General features: G+C 42.8%; 2 protein-coding genes across 2 annotated transcripts; one reads left to right on the top strand and one right to left on the bottom strand.

The window, feature by feature from the left end:
• Window positions 1-7327: 7327 nt before the first annotated feature.
• mrpl27.L (mitochondrial ribosomal protein L27 L homeolog) lies at window positions 7328-10965 on the bottom strand. Its single transcript, XM_018235303.2, has 4 exons — window positions 10826-10965; window positions 8629-8748; window positions 8273-8340; window positions 7328-7588 (listed from the first exon to the last, which is right to left on the bottom strand). Exons 1-4 carry the CDS (start codon window positions 10863-10865, stop codon window positions 7382-7384), a joined length of 435 nt encoding a protein of 144 aa, XP_018090792.1. The 5' UTR covers window positions 10866-10965; the 3' UTR covers window positions 7328-7381.
• Window positions 10960-14385, top strand: eme1.L (essential meiotic structure-specific endonuclease 1 L homeolog; the record flags this gene model as incomplete). Its single annotated transcript, NM_001114788.1, is given in 8 exon segments — window positions 10960-11248; window positions 12032-12159; window positions 12640-12726; window positions 12868-12983; window positions 13071-13209; window positions 13289-13404; window positions 13494-13683; window positions 14014-14385. Coding segments are annotated over 8 exon segments (1239 nt in total), but the record flags the coding sequence as incomplete, so codon positions are not given.
• Window positions 14386-15061: the final 676 nt, after the last annotated feature.

The following is a 15061-nucleotide window of genomic DNA, read 5'->3' as shown; positions in this document are numbered from 1 at the left end:
ACAAAAGCTAGTGACAGTCTCCCACTGATATCGTCGGATTGAAAACACATGCAGAGATATTATCAGTAGCCGACAGAATGATCGTCTGAACGACCGATGGCCATGGGAAAAAAGTCAGGACACTCCACACACGGCCCGAAAACTGTACAATCAAATCTTTGCGTCTATGGCCAGCTTTAGTCATCCAGGAGAGCAATTGGTGGGGGAAATAAGAGAAGTGCAAGACTAATTAAACGAGGCTAGTGAGGAGAATGGCATGGCATGGGGGTTATTGGTAAATTGCTTAGAGTTGGAATAATGTGGTCAGTGAAGGAGAATGGGGATTTAGCAGTGGTGTAATCAGAAAATGCTGGGACCTAAAGTAAAATAATTTTAGGGAGAATAAGACACTTTTTAATGAAATTGCAATGAGCCAGTGTCCCACTTGGCCCCCTATACTGAGGGACAGATTTATACATCCCTAAACTGGGACCACTTGTCACACCCCTCCTACACATTCTGCCTTCCCCTTCATATGAGATTATTTTATTTGTTTTATCTGGTCTGAAGCACTGGGATTAACACGCTGGAGTCAAAGAGTGAGCAAATCTTCTCCATGTCTCCATTGTTTCCAGCCTCATTGCGATGCAACTGGGCACCCAAAAATTCTGCCACCCTAGGCCCAGGCCTTTGTGGCCTTTCCAAAATTCAAGCCTGCCTATACAAGGGCATCATACAAATTCAGGCCAGAGAAGCACAGTTCTAATCTCTTACTGTATTTTTATCACTATGTTAATTAGGCCGAGCCCTGCCCCTGCACTGCCGGTTTCATCCAGCCGATTATAAACAAAAACCCTTATGGGGCTTCTCTTGTAATAAACTACGCCTCGCATAGAGATCTGTGTCCAAGGTGTGTTAGTACCGGGAAGGGTTGTTGCACTTGCCAAGACCTTGTTTATGGACACCATGTGCTCTACCCCATGGATTTGTTAAATAGTAGAAGATTATAATTTTACCAGATTGGAGTAAGGAGAGTCAGACTGCTAGCCAATTAGGTGGTTTGTGGGCGTGTCAGGTTCTGAATATTTAGATCATTCACTGAGTCTTCTGCTCATTGGCACGTCTGCCGGCTGTTGGTGAGGAGCTGAGATATGTCGGACTCAGAGATCATGTCTCCTGCACTGCTCACTGCAGGTAAGTAGGAACAGTCTGCGATGTGTCCCTCTGGTTTTTATGAGTTTTCTTGCAGGCTCTCTCTTCTATATAAAGTTTGCCACTATATGTCCATGGGTATTAGCACCTCTTTCTGCAGGTTTCTGGGACATGGTGGCTCTAGGTGACAGTAGCTCATTCTGTAAGTTCCTCTGGGTGACCGTGTCAGTACCTCCTTTTGTATGGGCCAGTGTGACAGTCTTTTCTTATGTAGATTCAGCACCTCTCACTGTGGGTGCCCCTTGGGTGATCCCTACCTCTGAAGATTTCTTTTACATAGTAACATACATAGTAAGTTAGGTTGAAAAAAGACACGTCCATCAAGTTCAACCTTTTAACTTTTTTTACCCTGCCTAACTGCCAGTTTTAGTGATAGTTCCACACTCTGTAAGTGGCTCTAAGTGACCATAACTTCCATTGTAGATGCCACTAGGTGACAGTAGCTCATTTTGTAGGTTCCCCTAGGTAAGAGTGTCAGTAACTCTGTAGGTGCCTCTGTGTGACAGTGTCATCAATATGCAACTGTAGTGTACTACCATGCACTATAGGTGCCTTTTGGGTGACAGTACTTTCTTCTTTGGGTTATAGCAATCTGCTCTGAGGGTGCCTCTGGGTGTCAGTTTATTAGGGTAAGAACATATGTCGTAAAGATGCTTGATGGTTAATGCAATTTCTGTTCCCTGTGTGTAGGTGTTGCCTGTAGCATGCTGCTTCTGATAATCCTATTGGTATTACTGTTCCTGTATCACAGACACCCCCAACTGTGGCAACAACTCTGCTCAAAAACAAACCAGAACCCAGTAAGTATGAACACCCTGGATTGGTAGCACTGGCCCTGTAGGGGTTTGTTAGATTTGGATTCTTGTGCTTTGCTCTCTCTATAACCGTAGCCAAGCCTTGGGTTACTTTTGCCCTCATGTCTAACATGGCACTGTTGTGCCCATAGCAGTGCCTTACACATTCCTTCATTGCCATCGCTGCGCTGTGTGTCTCTTGAACTCCATTATACATTCCTTTGTTTCTTTTGTGGCACTGTTTTGCTTTCAGCATACCTTATACGTTCCCTCATACATTCCAGCTTGGCGCTGTATTTTGCCTATAGCAGTGCTTTACGTTTCCTCTTATTTCCACAGGGAACTGTCCTGTGCCCTTAGCAGTTCCTCATACTTTCCCTCGTTTCCAGTTTGGCACTGTTTTGCTTATAGCAGTCCCTTACGTTTCCCCTTATTTTCAGCAGGGAACTGTCTTGTAAATATAGCAGTCCCTTATATGTTCCCTCATTTTTAGCATAGGACTGGTTGTGTGTATAGCAGTCCCTCACAGGTTCCCTCATATCTAGTACAGTACTATGTTGTACCTGCTTATAACAGTTCCTAAGCGTTCCCTCGTTTGCAGTGTTGTAGCCTCTTACCCTTTATCTCATTTTCAGCATGGAACTGTGCTGTGCTTATTGCAATCCCTTATATATGTTCTCTCATTTCTGACATGGCATTGCATTGCCCCTATAGCAGTCCATAACATGTTTCTTCGTTTTTCAGCTTGGAACTGTGTTGTGCCCATAGCAGTCCCTTATATGTTCTTTCATTTCTGATGTAGTATTGTTTTACTCCATAACAGTCCTTAAAGAGACATATAGGATACATTAAAAAACCCTAATTTTGTAGGCAATTATAATTAATATATGATGTTGCTTTTACATGGTGCTAAAAATTAATATTATCTGTAAAAATAGCTCCTTTATTGGAGCTCCCTATAGATGTTCTCTGGTCCCTGTCTGTGTTTCAAATGAGGGGTGGGCGTGTCCTAACGGTCCCTGCCAGAAGCACAGCAGGAGGGGGACAGCCAATCACGACTCTGTATCCACACAAGCACAGACAGGCTTCGGTTCCCTATCAGGTCCTGCTAGCTGCTGGTTTCTGTCCTACAGTGCAGTGAGCTGAGAGCCGCTGGCTCCCGTCCATAGCTTGGGAATTCAGGGAGCAGGAAGTGTAAGGGAGGGATTATAAGGGTTTTTGCAAAAATATTCAATAAATCAGCCTGAAACACTACTTTTTAAAGCATAATTGTTCTATATCAAAATAAGTATAATGCACTGGTACATTCTCATGTCCCTCGTTTCCAGTATGTCACTATCTTGTGCCCATAGCAGTTTTCTTTGGCAGTTCTACCTTTCAGTTTTCCTTAAATCAGTTTAAAATCCCTGCATTATCCATTTATTTCTTAGAACCAACCTCCGGCATTTTCCCAGTGCACACAAAGAAATATATTAGAAGAATCGCCAGGCGGGGGATTTTGGATACAGGTAATCAGAGATCTTTTTTGCCTGCAGCTATTGCTGTTTTTAATTCTTCTTTTTTTAAGCAGTTAGCAGTGTTTGTTTTTATTTCTTTGGAATGTATCATAATCTAATGATGTATAATATGTGTGTTCTGCGTGATTGTATGTTAAACGAGCAAACTCTGGCATAATAATTTCCTTCGGGATTAATAAAGTTTTTATCTGAAACCTGAAAACAGTTGAAACTCTGCCTGCAAAGGATTGTCCTTCTCGTGAATGTGTATTATCTCTCACTCCAGGGCAATCAGATCTTCTGTGTGGGCTCCACTAGCAGTTACCAACTTCCAAGCTATGAGAGCCTCCAAGAGAAAGATGACCCCAGCTCCATCAACAGCACTGGCCCAGAGAAGCCTGGTCTGCTGGCATGCACCAGAATGGAGGTAAATTCTCTGTCACTACCCCCCCCCCACCCGTATATAAAATATAAGGGCAATAAAAACACACAATTGTTAAAGCTTATTCAGCTTCCAAAGGGAAAGTAAATGTCCAAACCGATTTATGTGTTATCTATTGGCTTATGTGTACCATGTACAGCAATCTTGTTGTGCTTCGCCCCACTGTATTGAATATAGCAATACCATAAGCAGGGACAAGAAACACAAAGGGCTATAACTGCTGTACATGTGAACAAGTATACCAGTCATGCGAGCCGTCAACTGTGAATATTTGTATACACCATTTGACTCCCAGATCAAATCCTAAGCCAGCAATATCATTTTATTTTAATGGTCCTTGGGGATTTGGGCCCAAAGTCTATGTGTATTTACTGGCCTAGTTAATGATTGAGTTAGCTAGTTATACCAGCAGGGAAACAGAGGGTATTTGGCGCTTGGCAGTGTATTGTCCTGGCACAGAGACATGGCTGCTTATTTCTGCTGACATCTTCAGCTTTGTGACATTTAAGAGGTCACGATTCTACATTGTCAACAAATGTTTTGATTGTCTGTCTCCACATTCGGCAACCTACGGCCAGGCAGAAGTTGTTGCACTACAGTTATTAGCATGCTACTGAAGGAATGCTGGGAGTCCCCTACTTTTATTGTCCCCTACTGCGTTGTTCCTGTGGCTAATGTCACAGCTTGGGGGTCTGGAGACAGAACAATGAATTGTCCCCTATTTTTTTTTTTTTTGTGGCAACTTGAAAATTTACGATGCTGCGGTACAATGACTGAAATGCACCCTTCTAACAAAAGTTGTGTGCGTGATAAAATGCTCTGAATCGCCCTGTGCAGGGGCAGGTTAATAGTTTATTTGGCCCTGGCCTACACTGTCAACATGGACCCCTCTAATTTGAAGTGTTGTTTTCTTATGGTTAAGAACATGTAGGAATTATGGGACCCAGGCAACCATCTGGACAGACCCTATGAAATTCCAATATTTGGCCTTTTTTGTGTAAATGACTTAAAGAGATACTGACACCTTTTTTTACATCTATTATAATATTGGCTTTGCAAGCTACTTCTAACTTTGCCATAAAGTATTTGCATGATGCTTTTACATTACCTGTCTGATCCCCCGTGTTCCTGTATGAGGGGGCTGCCATATTTGTGCAGCAGGAGTCTGTTAGCATTAGAAACTGTAACTAACAGGCTGAGATGGGACAGTCAGGTTGGCAAAGTCAGAGAGTCAGGCTTAGGAACTTCAACTAACAATTATATACAAAAAAAACTCTCAGCAAAAAATGATCAACATGACCTATAGGTAACATTTAATGTACAATCATATGCTAAAATTAATTTTTTAGTGTCAGTATCACTTTAAGGAAGTTACCTCTACATCCTCACCCCAAATTTCATGTACTGCTGATACATCTTAGTATTGCCATAGGTTACAGTTCTACTCTACACGATAATCACTGCTCCCTTGCATCTCTCTTGCTTATCCTCCACTCCCATTCAAACCACCTGGTTGCTAGGGTAAGTGGGACCCTAATAACTAGATGAATTGACATGTAGAACGAGAAGTTTTAAAAAAAATCTAGAAATTTGAAGAATCCCACTAAACCCCTTTAACTGTGCTTTTTATCTTTCAGGCTCCTCCAAGTTATGAGCAAGCGAAATTCATGCCACCCCCCTGCTACGTAGATATGTCTAGGAGATTTCATCAGCCCTCGCCTATTCTGCCAGCCAGTCCTTGCCAGCTTGGTGTGTAAAGAATATGCTCACAAGAAAACATGGATGACTTTGACAAGAGCCATGCAGTCAACCTTGACCCAAAATTCCCTGTGGACAAGATGGAGGAGGACCAAGGAGGCAACAGAAATACTGCTACAGTGTGAGTGCAGCCAGGAAATATAGCAGATTTCAGAGCAGGCTTGCCCCTGTTATGCCTTCCTCAGTTGTATCGTCGGACACAGTTGGACAGAATCTGGATCTCTGCTGAACTCTCACATATGTGGGGAAGTGTGGAAAAACTGTGGTGCAGGTTACAGTTGGGTTATATTGTGTCATATAAGGGAGAGAGAGTTGGGGTCATGCGGGAGCACAGGCAACCAATCAGCAGTTAATGTTTGGTATGCTGGATAAATCAAAGCAAACATCTGATTGGTTGCTTTTGGTAACCAGGGTAGCTGGTTAAGGTCTTTAAATGGATACTGTCATGGGAAAAAACATTTTTTTCAAAATGAATCAGTTAATAGCGCTGCTCCAGTAGAATTCTGCACTGAAATCCATTTCTCAAAAGAGCAAACAGATTTTTTTATATTCAATTTTGAAATCTGACATGGGGCTAGATATTTTGTCAATTTCCCAGCTGCCCCTGGTCATGTGACTTGTGCCTGCACTTCAGGAGAGAAATGCTTTCTGGCAGGCTGCTGTTTTTACTTCTCAATGTAACTGAATGTGTCTCAGTGGGACATGGGTTTTAACTATTGAGTGTTGTTCTTAGATCTACCAGGCAGCTGTTATCTTGTGTTAGGGAGCTGCTATCTGGTTACCTTCCCATTGTTCTTTTGTTTGGCTGCTGGGGGGGGGGAAAGGGAGGGGGGTGATATCACTCTAACTTGCAGTACAGCAGTAAAGAGTGATTGAAGTTTATCAGAGCACAAGTCACATGACTTGGGGCAGCTGGGAAATTGACAATATGTCTAGCCCCATGTCAGATTTCAAAATTGAATATAAAAAAATCTGTTTGCTCTTTAGAGAAATGAATTTCAATGCAGAATTCTGCTGGAGCAGCACTATTAACTGATTCATTTTGAAAAAAAAAAAAAATTTCCCATGACAGTATCCCTTTAAGGGTGAATGTAATAAAAGTCGGTACTCCAACTATTCGCAATGCGAAAAGTTATGCCTTTGCACGAACAAATTTTTCTTTGGGCAAATTTAATATAGCTTTTGCGAACCCGGAAACTGTTCCACGTCCGACAGTGGAAGACCGTTTGCGAATTTTATCGTTTGCGCCGATGCACAGTAAATGTAATGAAACTTCTTACTGAAAAAGTTGTTATGTTTGCTCCAAAAGATTACGGCACCTTCAAGCATTTCTCGAGTGCGCAACTAAAATTCACAATGCAATAACAGTTTAAGGAATAATATTACATTGCGCAATGTGGATTTTTAGTCCTATTGGTGTGAATTGTTTTTCTCTGTGACTTTACATTCCCCCCTTTATGTACAAAGCCATGGTTAAATACACTGTATGTAAACAATGAAATAACACTTTCCAGCTATTTTATAAGATCTGCTGAACTACGTATCCCAACAGTCCCCAGGAAGTTCTGATTTGTGAGGCATGGTGGGAGTAGTCGTTGAAAACCTGCTGTTACATCCCTTTTGTATGTTCGATATGAAGCAACGTGTGTAATGAAACATTTTTAATTTAATAAAGATATGTACAAAAAGAATTTCGGCTCTCACATCATCTCTACAAGTTTGAAGTGGTTCTCTCGCGGCACCGCAATTACATTAACAAATGTTTTATAGATGATGGCGCCAGCCGGTAGCTGGCATATGACATTGCGGCTCTCCTCGCTGCGCGGGGGCGGGACATATACTTCCTTCGTGTAACGGACAATTCCATCTTCCAGTGCAAACAGGGTCTTATTACGGCCAATTCCTACCTGTAATATACAAAGACATAAACAGACAGGAGGGTTATGGGATTTCTTTATGCCGGGCTGTACAAGCAATAGCCCCTCTTGGATGAGCGTATTCTTGTTTTACACATTAAATACAGGGGCCCTTTAACAGATTTTTCAATGCAGCAACCAATCATTAAGGGACAGATTTATTAAGGATCAAATAGTAAATTAGAATTTTTTTTTTTGGTGTCATAATTCACGCATTCGAAATTTGAATCCTCCAATTCGAAAGTAAATTTGAATGTGAGATTTATCACAACTTGACCATAGAAACAGTTCTAATTCGAATATTCGCCACCTAAAACCTGCCAAGTCAATGGCAGAGGTCCATTGACCCATTTGAATATATTAATAGCCTTATTGACATTCCAGGTTTTTTCAAAATTCGATTAGAGTTTTTAGAGTTTTTGTTTTCGAATACGAAACTAATTTTTGGATTGTTCCCATTTGATTGAATTTTAGCTGTTCAATTTTTTTCATAAATAACCTCCCATTCTAATTGCGAGTACATGCGGATTTATTAAGAGTTTATTAAGACATTAATTCGAAATTCGACCTTTGATCCCTAAGGGTTTCAAAACAGGGCAAGAAGAAACAAGCATCTAGTAGCGATTTAACCAATGTTCCCCACCCGACAGAAGAAATGAGAGTGCTACAACTGACCTGGGACCCCGGGTGCCAGCGCATTATGCGCTGAGTGGCCAAGATGTTCCCAGCATGGACAAAATCTCCTGAAAGTCAAGCAAAGCACAATATCAATACACCCAAGGAACAAAAACAAGGAGTGGAAAGGGTTAACAGGTGGGTGGCAGAGATGATGACATGCCTACATGTGATCTTTGTACTGCTAATTACAGGTGTGTGTTTATATCTCGTTGGCTTGCACATGGCGTATTAATTTCCACTGTAGTCTGCATTTTCCATCCTCCTCCATATCAGTTTATGATCTTGTGATACGAATAACACAACAGCGAGAAGGCTGTGAAGGACTTGCCCAACACCATGTAGGAGCGTCTTACCGTCTAGTTTCTTATAGCCATATCTCCTGCCAGGACTCTTCCCCCCTTTGTTCTTTGAGCTGCCCCCGGCTTTTTTGGATGCTTCTCTCGCCACGAGCAAGGACACAGGGGGTGGTGCAACTAAGGAGTGCAAAAAATCCAATAAATCCGATATCTGCACATAGCAGCATAACCATTCACATAGACAGATATCTGAATAACCGTTTAGAGCATGAAGGTCACAAGGACACATTGCTGCAAGGGACATGCTCTTACTGACAGCTTTATAATGATAGAGCTGCCTCAACCTCAACTGGTACAGCATCCCCTAAAAGACAATGAAATGCCACATACACACCAATGTGTTCCTGAGACACCGACTCCCCGCTGGCCCAATTTCTATCTATACAAAGCCTAATGGGATACTGACTGGGAAGTGAATGCCTTGGTGCCATACAAGCTCAGTGGGCTACAGAGTAGGTAGAGAATAACTATATTGCCACTGAATATTTGTGTATGGGACCTGAATTCCCCAGTGTCTCTCCAATCCTAATCTCCACCAATCTCTTAATCATACATGGTCCCTCTAATATTAATATTTAAGGTACCCGTGTCCCATCAATCCTAATTCTACAGGTTACCTGGTGTCCTTACAATGCTAAATTCAATGGGTCCCCGGTATCTCTCCAATACTAATATGGCATGGTTCTCTATGTCCCTCCAACACTAATATCACTAGTTCCTAACGCCCCTCCAATATCAATCTCACAGGGACACCTTCCAATCCAAATTCAAAAGGAAGGATTGTACCAGTTGCACGACCCGGATGTCTGTACCACTTGCTTCTGTCCCAAGGAAGAATTTCCAATCCTAATCCCATCGGGTCCCTGGTGTTCCTACAGTACTAATCTTGATGGGTCCCATGTGTCTCTCAAACTCCAATCTCATAGGTCCCTCCAATTCCCACTGTCCTAATATTGCATGATCCCTCCAGTGACCAATTCTAATCTCACAGGCTTCTTCCAGTGACCAATCCTAATCTCACAGGGTCCCTCCAGTGACCAATCCTAATCTCACAGGGACCATCCAGTGACCAATCCTAATCTCACAGGGTCCCTCCAGTGACCAATCCCAATCTCACAGGATTCCTCCAGGGACTAATCCCAATCTCACAGGATCCCTCCAGGAATCAATCCTAATCTCACAGGATCCCTCCAGGGACCAATCCTAATCTCTCAGGATTCCTCCATTGACCAATCCTAATCTCACAAGGTCCCTCCAGTGACCAATTCTAATCTCACAGGGCCCCTTTAGTGACCAATCCTAATCTCACAGGATTCCTCCAGGGACCAATCCTAATCTCACAGGGTCCCTCCAGTGACCAATCCCAATCTCACAGGATTCCTCCAGGGACCAATGCTAATCTCACAGGATCCCTGCAGGGATCAATCCTAATCTCACAGGATCCCTGCAGGGATCAATCCTAATCTCACAGGGCCCCTCCAGGGACCAATCCTAATCTCACAGGATCCCTCCAGGGACCAATCCTAATCTCACAGGGTCACTTCAGTGACCAATCCTAATCTCTCAGGATTCCTCCATTGACCAATCCTTATCTCACAGGGTCCCTCCAGTGACCAATTCTAATCTCACAGGGCCCCTTAAGTGACCAATCCTAATCTCACAGGATTCCTCCAGGGACTAATCCTAATCTTACAGGGTCCCTCCAGTGACCAATCCCAATCTCACAGGATTCCTCCAGTGACCAATCCCAATCTCACAGGATCCCTCCAGTGACCAGTTCTAATGTCCATAGCCTATGATTAAGTCTCCTAGTGACACGCGTCAGGCAAGAGATGATTGTATAAATAAAGTATTCATTTCTTTATCCACAACCCTTTGGTCTGATCAATACGCGATTTCCCAGTGTGCCCTGCACCGACATGTACGCTTTGTATAAGGACTGTCCGCTCCGTTGATCTGAGGGCCTGGGGCTGGAGCACCTGGGCCACGTTTCTATTTTCGGTCCAACCCCAATCTCAGAGGTCCCTCCAGTTGCCAAACCTAACGTTGCCAGGTCCGTCCATTAACTAGTCCAGATCTCGCAGGGCCATTACAGTGGCCAATTCTAATCTCATAGGCTCCCCCAATGACCAATCCTATCCTTGCAGGGTTCCTCCATACGGAACAAACAACAGCAATCACTTCAGTAACTCACCGAAGCCCCGGGACACACACCGACACAGGGACAGCGCCATTGTTGACCTTGCGCGCAACTTCCGCTCCCGGCATGCCCCGCTCCCGCTAAATTTGAAGGCGGCCTGTTCTGCACTGTGTTCCCAGTCACAGTCTGAGATGAGTTCTGCCTCTGAGCTGAGTGATTCGGAGGATTTGCCTTCGGTTCCTTTTCTCGCCCGGAGGAGGGACGTGTTGGTTCTGAGCAGTGATAGTGAAGGAGAGGGAGGGTCGAAATTATTGGCACCCCCACAACGCACTTTTGGGGGAACTAAGTCACGTGTCCCACAGCCTCGTCCTCGCGTCCAAAACCCTCGTGTCCAAAACCCTCGTGTCCCTCTGGCACCCCCTCAGGCAAAGAAAGGGAAGAAGAACCAGGAAACTGTCACTGTCCTCATAGACCCAGGTACGTGGGGCTCATAGAAATGTGTGGGGATTAATATGAATGGTGTGAGGTCATATCATTTGGGAATTATCAGGGGTGTAGTAATATCATTTTGGGGGTATCTAGGTGTTGGTAGTGGGTTACTCTGTGATCAGATGCAAAGTGCCCTCCTAAAAACAAGAAAAAGCAGTAAAACCCCACACTAGCTTACTAAAATTAATTGAGATCTCATTCTATAAGTGCTTAGTGCTTTTATAATCATATGCTTAGTCCTCAATCAATTTAGCACCAACATACAATTGATGGGATTTCAATCGACTGTGTTATATACAAATAATTAAAATGATTAAAGTGCTATAAATGAGGTGCTGTGACTTTCAATAAAATGCATCTACGCACAATTGATGAATAATCTAAAAGTTTGTGGTTCTTCTACGAAAAATGTCGGGACTCTCCACAAGCGGTCCGAAAATCGTACGAATCCTGGATTTGTACGATCGGATCTTTGCCTCTATGGCCAGTATTAGAGATAAAAGAGAATAAAAGGAATGAATGCTGCGCTAGTAGCGCTACAATTCCATTAAATTTCTCTGGATCCGAGATTCAATTAAAGTTTAAAAAAGGTAAGATTTCAATAATAAGCTTTTTTTTTTTTTTTTAAAAAAAAAATGTTTGAAGGCTCGCCGACGCATGTTTCACATACGCTTTATCAAGGCAAAATTAAGTGAGTGAACATTAATTATAAGTGAACTATATTTTTGTTTTTGAGCAAAGTGCACTCCTGTCATTTGGGTTTGTTTCCAGGTGTCCTGCAAGATGGATGTGGGGGACAAGTGCTGAGTGCTCTGCAGACCCAGGAGACTCCATGTGTGATCCAGGCTCAGACAATTCCACGGAGCATCACTTGGAGCAGATCTAGTGCTGATAGCAATGTGAGTGGCTGGAAAGCATCTTATCGCAGTGTATTGTGAGATATATTTATATAGTAAGTGTTGATTGTATTTCTACATACAGGTGGGATCTGCCATATGATTTCACTGAGAGTACTATGTAATTATCATGTATGTAAATCTGACATGTTATTGACCATGTACATCAGTACCTGCCCCAGTGGATCTTATAATCTCAAAGTGATACCCAGCCAGTGGCTTGTAAGTATCATGTTGTCCACCTACCACTTGGATGTTGCTCTCAGTGACCTTAAAGCAAATGCTTATTTTTTTAATGTCCGGCTTGGAGACAAGACTCCAAAAAACTAAGTGTACTGCCAAACACAGCCTCCTATAGGATGCCAATCCACTTAGGGGCTACCAAATAGCCAATCACAATCCCAGGCATTTTTTTTAATGCTTGTGTTAAATTGTTTAAAATTAATCTTACACTTTGGATGCACTCATCTTTCACATACACAGGGAGAAGGTATTGGTCAAGAAGAAGCTGAGGTTCTAATCCTTCTTCCTGGAGAAGAATTTGTCACAATGGTGCACAACTGGAAGAAGGTTGGAACCCTATTTAACTAGCCCTCCTTTTCTTTCTGCGAATATAGAGCTTTAAAGACTATCTTCCTCATGTCTTTTCTCCATTTACCAAACATTTCTGTAACGTACTGTCACAAAGTGTCTTCTGCTATTACCCAACAGGAGCCTCTAGGTGGCAACAGCAAGGAGACACTGCATAACTTTGTGGCCCGTGTGACCGCCAGCAAGTCATGGAAGGTGCCCACATTGGTAGTCATGGAGATGGAGAAATATTTTAGGTAGGTTCTGAGAAGACAGACCAGATGTGCCCACCATATAAAGATAGTTTGTTCATTTTCTGTTCATTTTTTGTTCATTTTTGTTAGTGGAGGTAAAAAATTAAGCAGGAAAAAGCAAAAGGAGCCCACGGGCGGAGGGGTTCCAGGCAATGGGAAGAAGAGGCTGAACAAACAAAAAGAATCCTCAGAGACACCCCCTACTTTGGGCAGAGTGGAAGTGGAGGAGGTGAGGGAATTATGGTGTTGGCTGCTCCTTTATGAGCTTTATTAAGGTTTTCTTACTAATGTCCTTCATTATTTTCTAGGCTTTGATGGACTTCCAGCTGCACACAGGAACCCACTTGTGGTTCTTAGAGACGTGGAAAGAGTTTGCTGACTTTGTCTGTCAGTTCAGCAAAGCGGTGGCAGAAGCTCCAACCAAGTAATGGGTTAGGGGGTGTGGGGTGGAATTAATGGGGGCAAAATGGCTTGTCTACTCCTCACTGATAACTCTTTTATCATTCCTTTTAGGAGACAAAGGGATATCTCCTCATTCTCATTCTACCTGGATGGTGAGTGGGCTGGAGGGGTGCGAGTAGAGCGGTGTGGGAAAGGCCACCTGGAGGTGTGGAGGCGACAGATCCAACAGTTCAACAGAATCAGTGTGGACATTGCAAATGCTGTGGTGGCTGCCTATCCCTCCCCCCAATTACTAGTGAAGGTGAGTGCAGATTTCATCTGGTATTATAGCTGTGATACATGTGTATATGCCTTAGGTATTCCCATCTGAATATCAAGAACAGGAAGCCGCAATTAATGCTGCGGATTCTGAAAGGCATACTTTCACAACACAAAGTATCATTTGTTCTTATGGTAGACTGTGTTTGGTTTTGTATCCAACATAATGCTCCACATCACTAAGCTAAGGAAGGGGATTTTGGGTGTGGTAGTTCTGCAGCTGGATGGAAAAAAAAAACGATTGCCAGACTCTGGTCTATATTCTCTTCATACTATTACTATTAGCAAATTACATGCACCTTTCTGTCCACAGGCCTATCGCTGCTGTCGGACAGAGGAGGAGCGGCAAAACCTTCTCAGTGATATACTTGTGCGCCGTGGAGAAGGCGTTACCTCTACCTCTCGGCGTGTCGGCCCAGAAGTATCCAAGCGTATCTACTTGCAGATAACATCAAAAGAGCCAGAACTCTCTCTGGAGTTCACGTGAATCAAGAAAGGTCCAATACTTTCAGCACTTTTTAGTGTGTTCTCAGATCCAGAATTGTTATACTGCTTCTAAGTAAGTTAGACAGAGACCACTGAACATGAAGTTTGATGTTAAACTAGACCTAAATAGGTTGCCCTATAGAATGATGTTTTTTACATTAATTACCTTATGTTTCTATTAAAACCTTTATTTATTTAATCAATCTGATTTTTTTTCTCCCACAAGAAATGAGATTGGTGCAGGTATAGTCCATAAGAAGCTCATGATAATAAATTGGGTGGAAAAGTTGCATTAAATATATCCCAAAGTGTCTTATTTATGGCCCTCTGTTCAAACTGCAGATATAGTATATTTCTTGAAGAGCCCGGATAGAAGGTAAGCAACTTAACAACTTGGATTTCACCCCGCCCCCACACAAATGGTTTTAGCTTTCCTTCATCTTTAAAACCCAGTATGAGTAGTTTGTGCAGTTATTGCTCTCTCCTTGCAAAATTTATACTGGTAAAAAGTACCAGTTTATACCACCTCAAAGTACTCAGACAGTTACCATACGAGTGGCCACTTTTCTAGCATTCTGTTTGGTCAGTCCGAATGTTCAAAAGAGCAACTAGTAGTCTGCTATAGAAACTGAAAATTTTCAATCGCAACAGCTAGTGCTTAGTCTATTAGGATCGATGAATTATCGTTTTAAACAGCCCATGGAGTTGCCATACATGTGCAGATGGCAGGCAGTATGATTGAAACCTCCCTGGCCCAATTTGGGCACGTAGGGCTATTTTAGAAAGCAAAAATATACATTCAGCCTGGAGATACTGCCAAAGCCCACAGTGTGTCGTCAATAAGAATTACTGGGTCCCACAGCTAATTGCATTTA

Source organism: Xenopus laevis, chromosome 9_10L (genome assembly GCF_017654675.1).
Source record: "Xenopus laevis strain J_2021 chromosome 9_10L, Xenopus_laevis_v10.1, whole genome shotgun sequence".
Classification (NCBI taxonomy): domain Eukaryota; kingdom Metazoa; phylum Chordata; class Amphibia; order Anura; family Pipidae; genus Xenopus; species Xenopus laevis.
The sequence above is the reverse complement of the archived record's forward strand: the minus strand, read 5'-3'. Positions and strand labels throughout refer to the sequence as shown.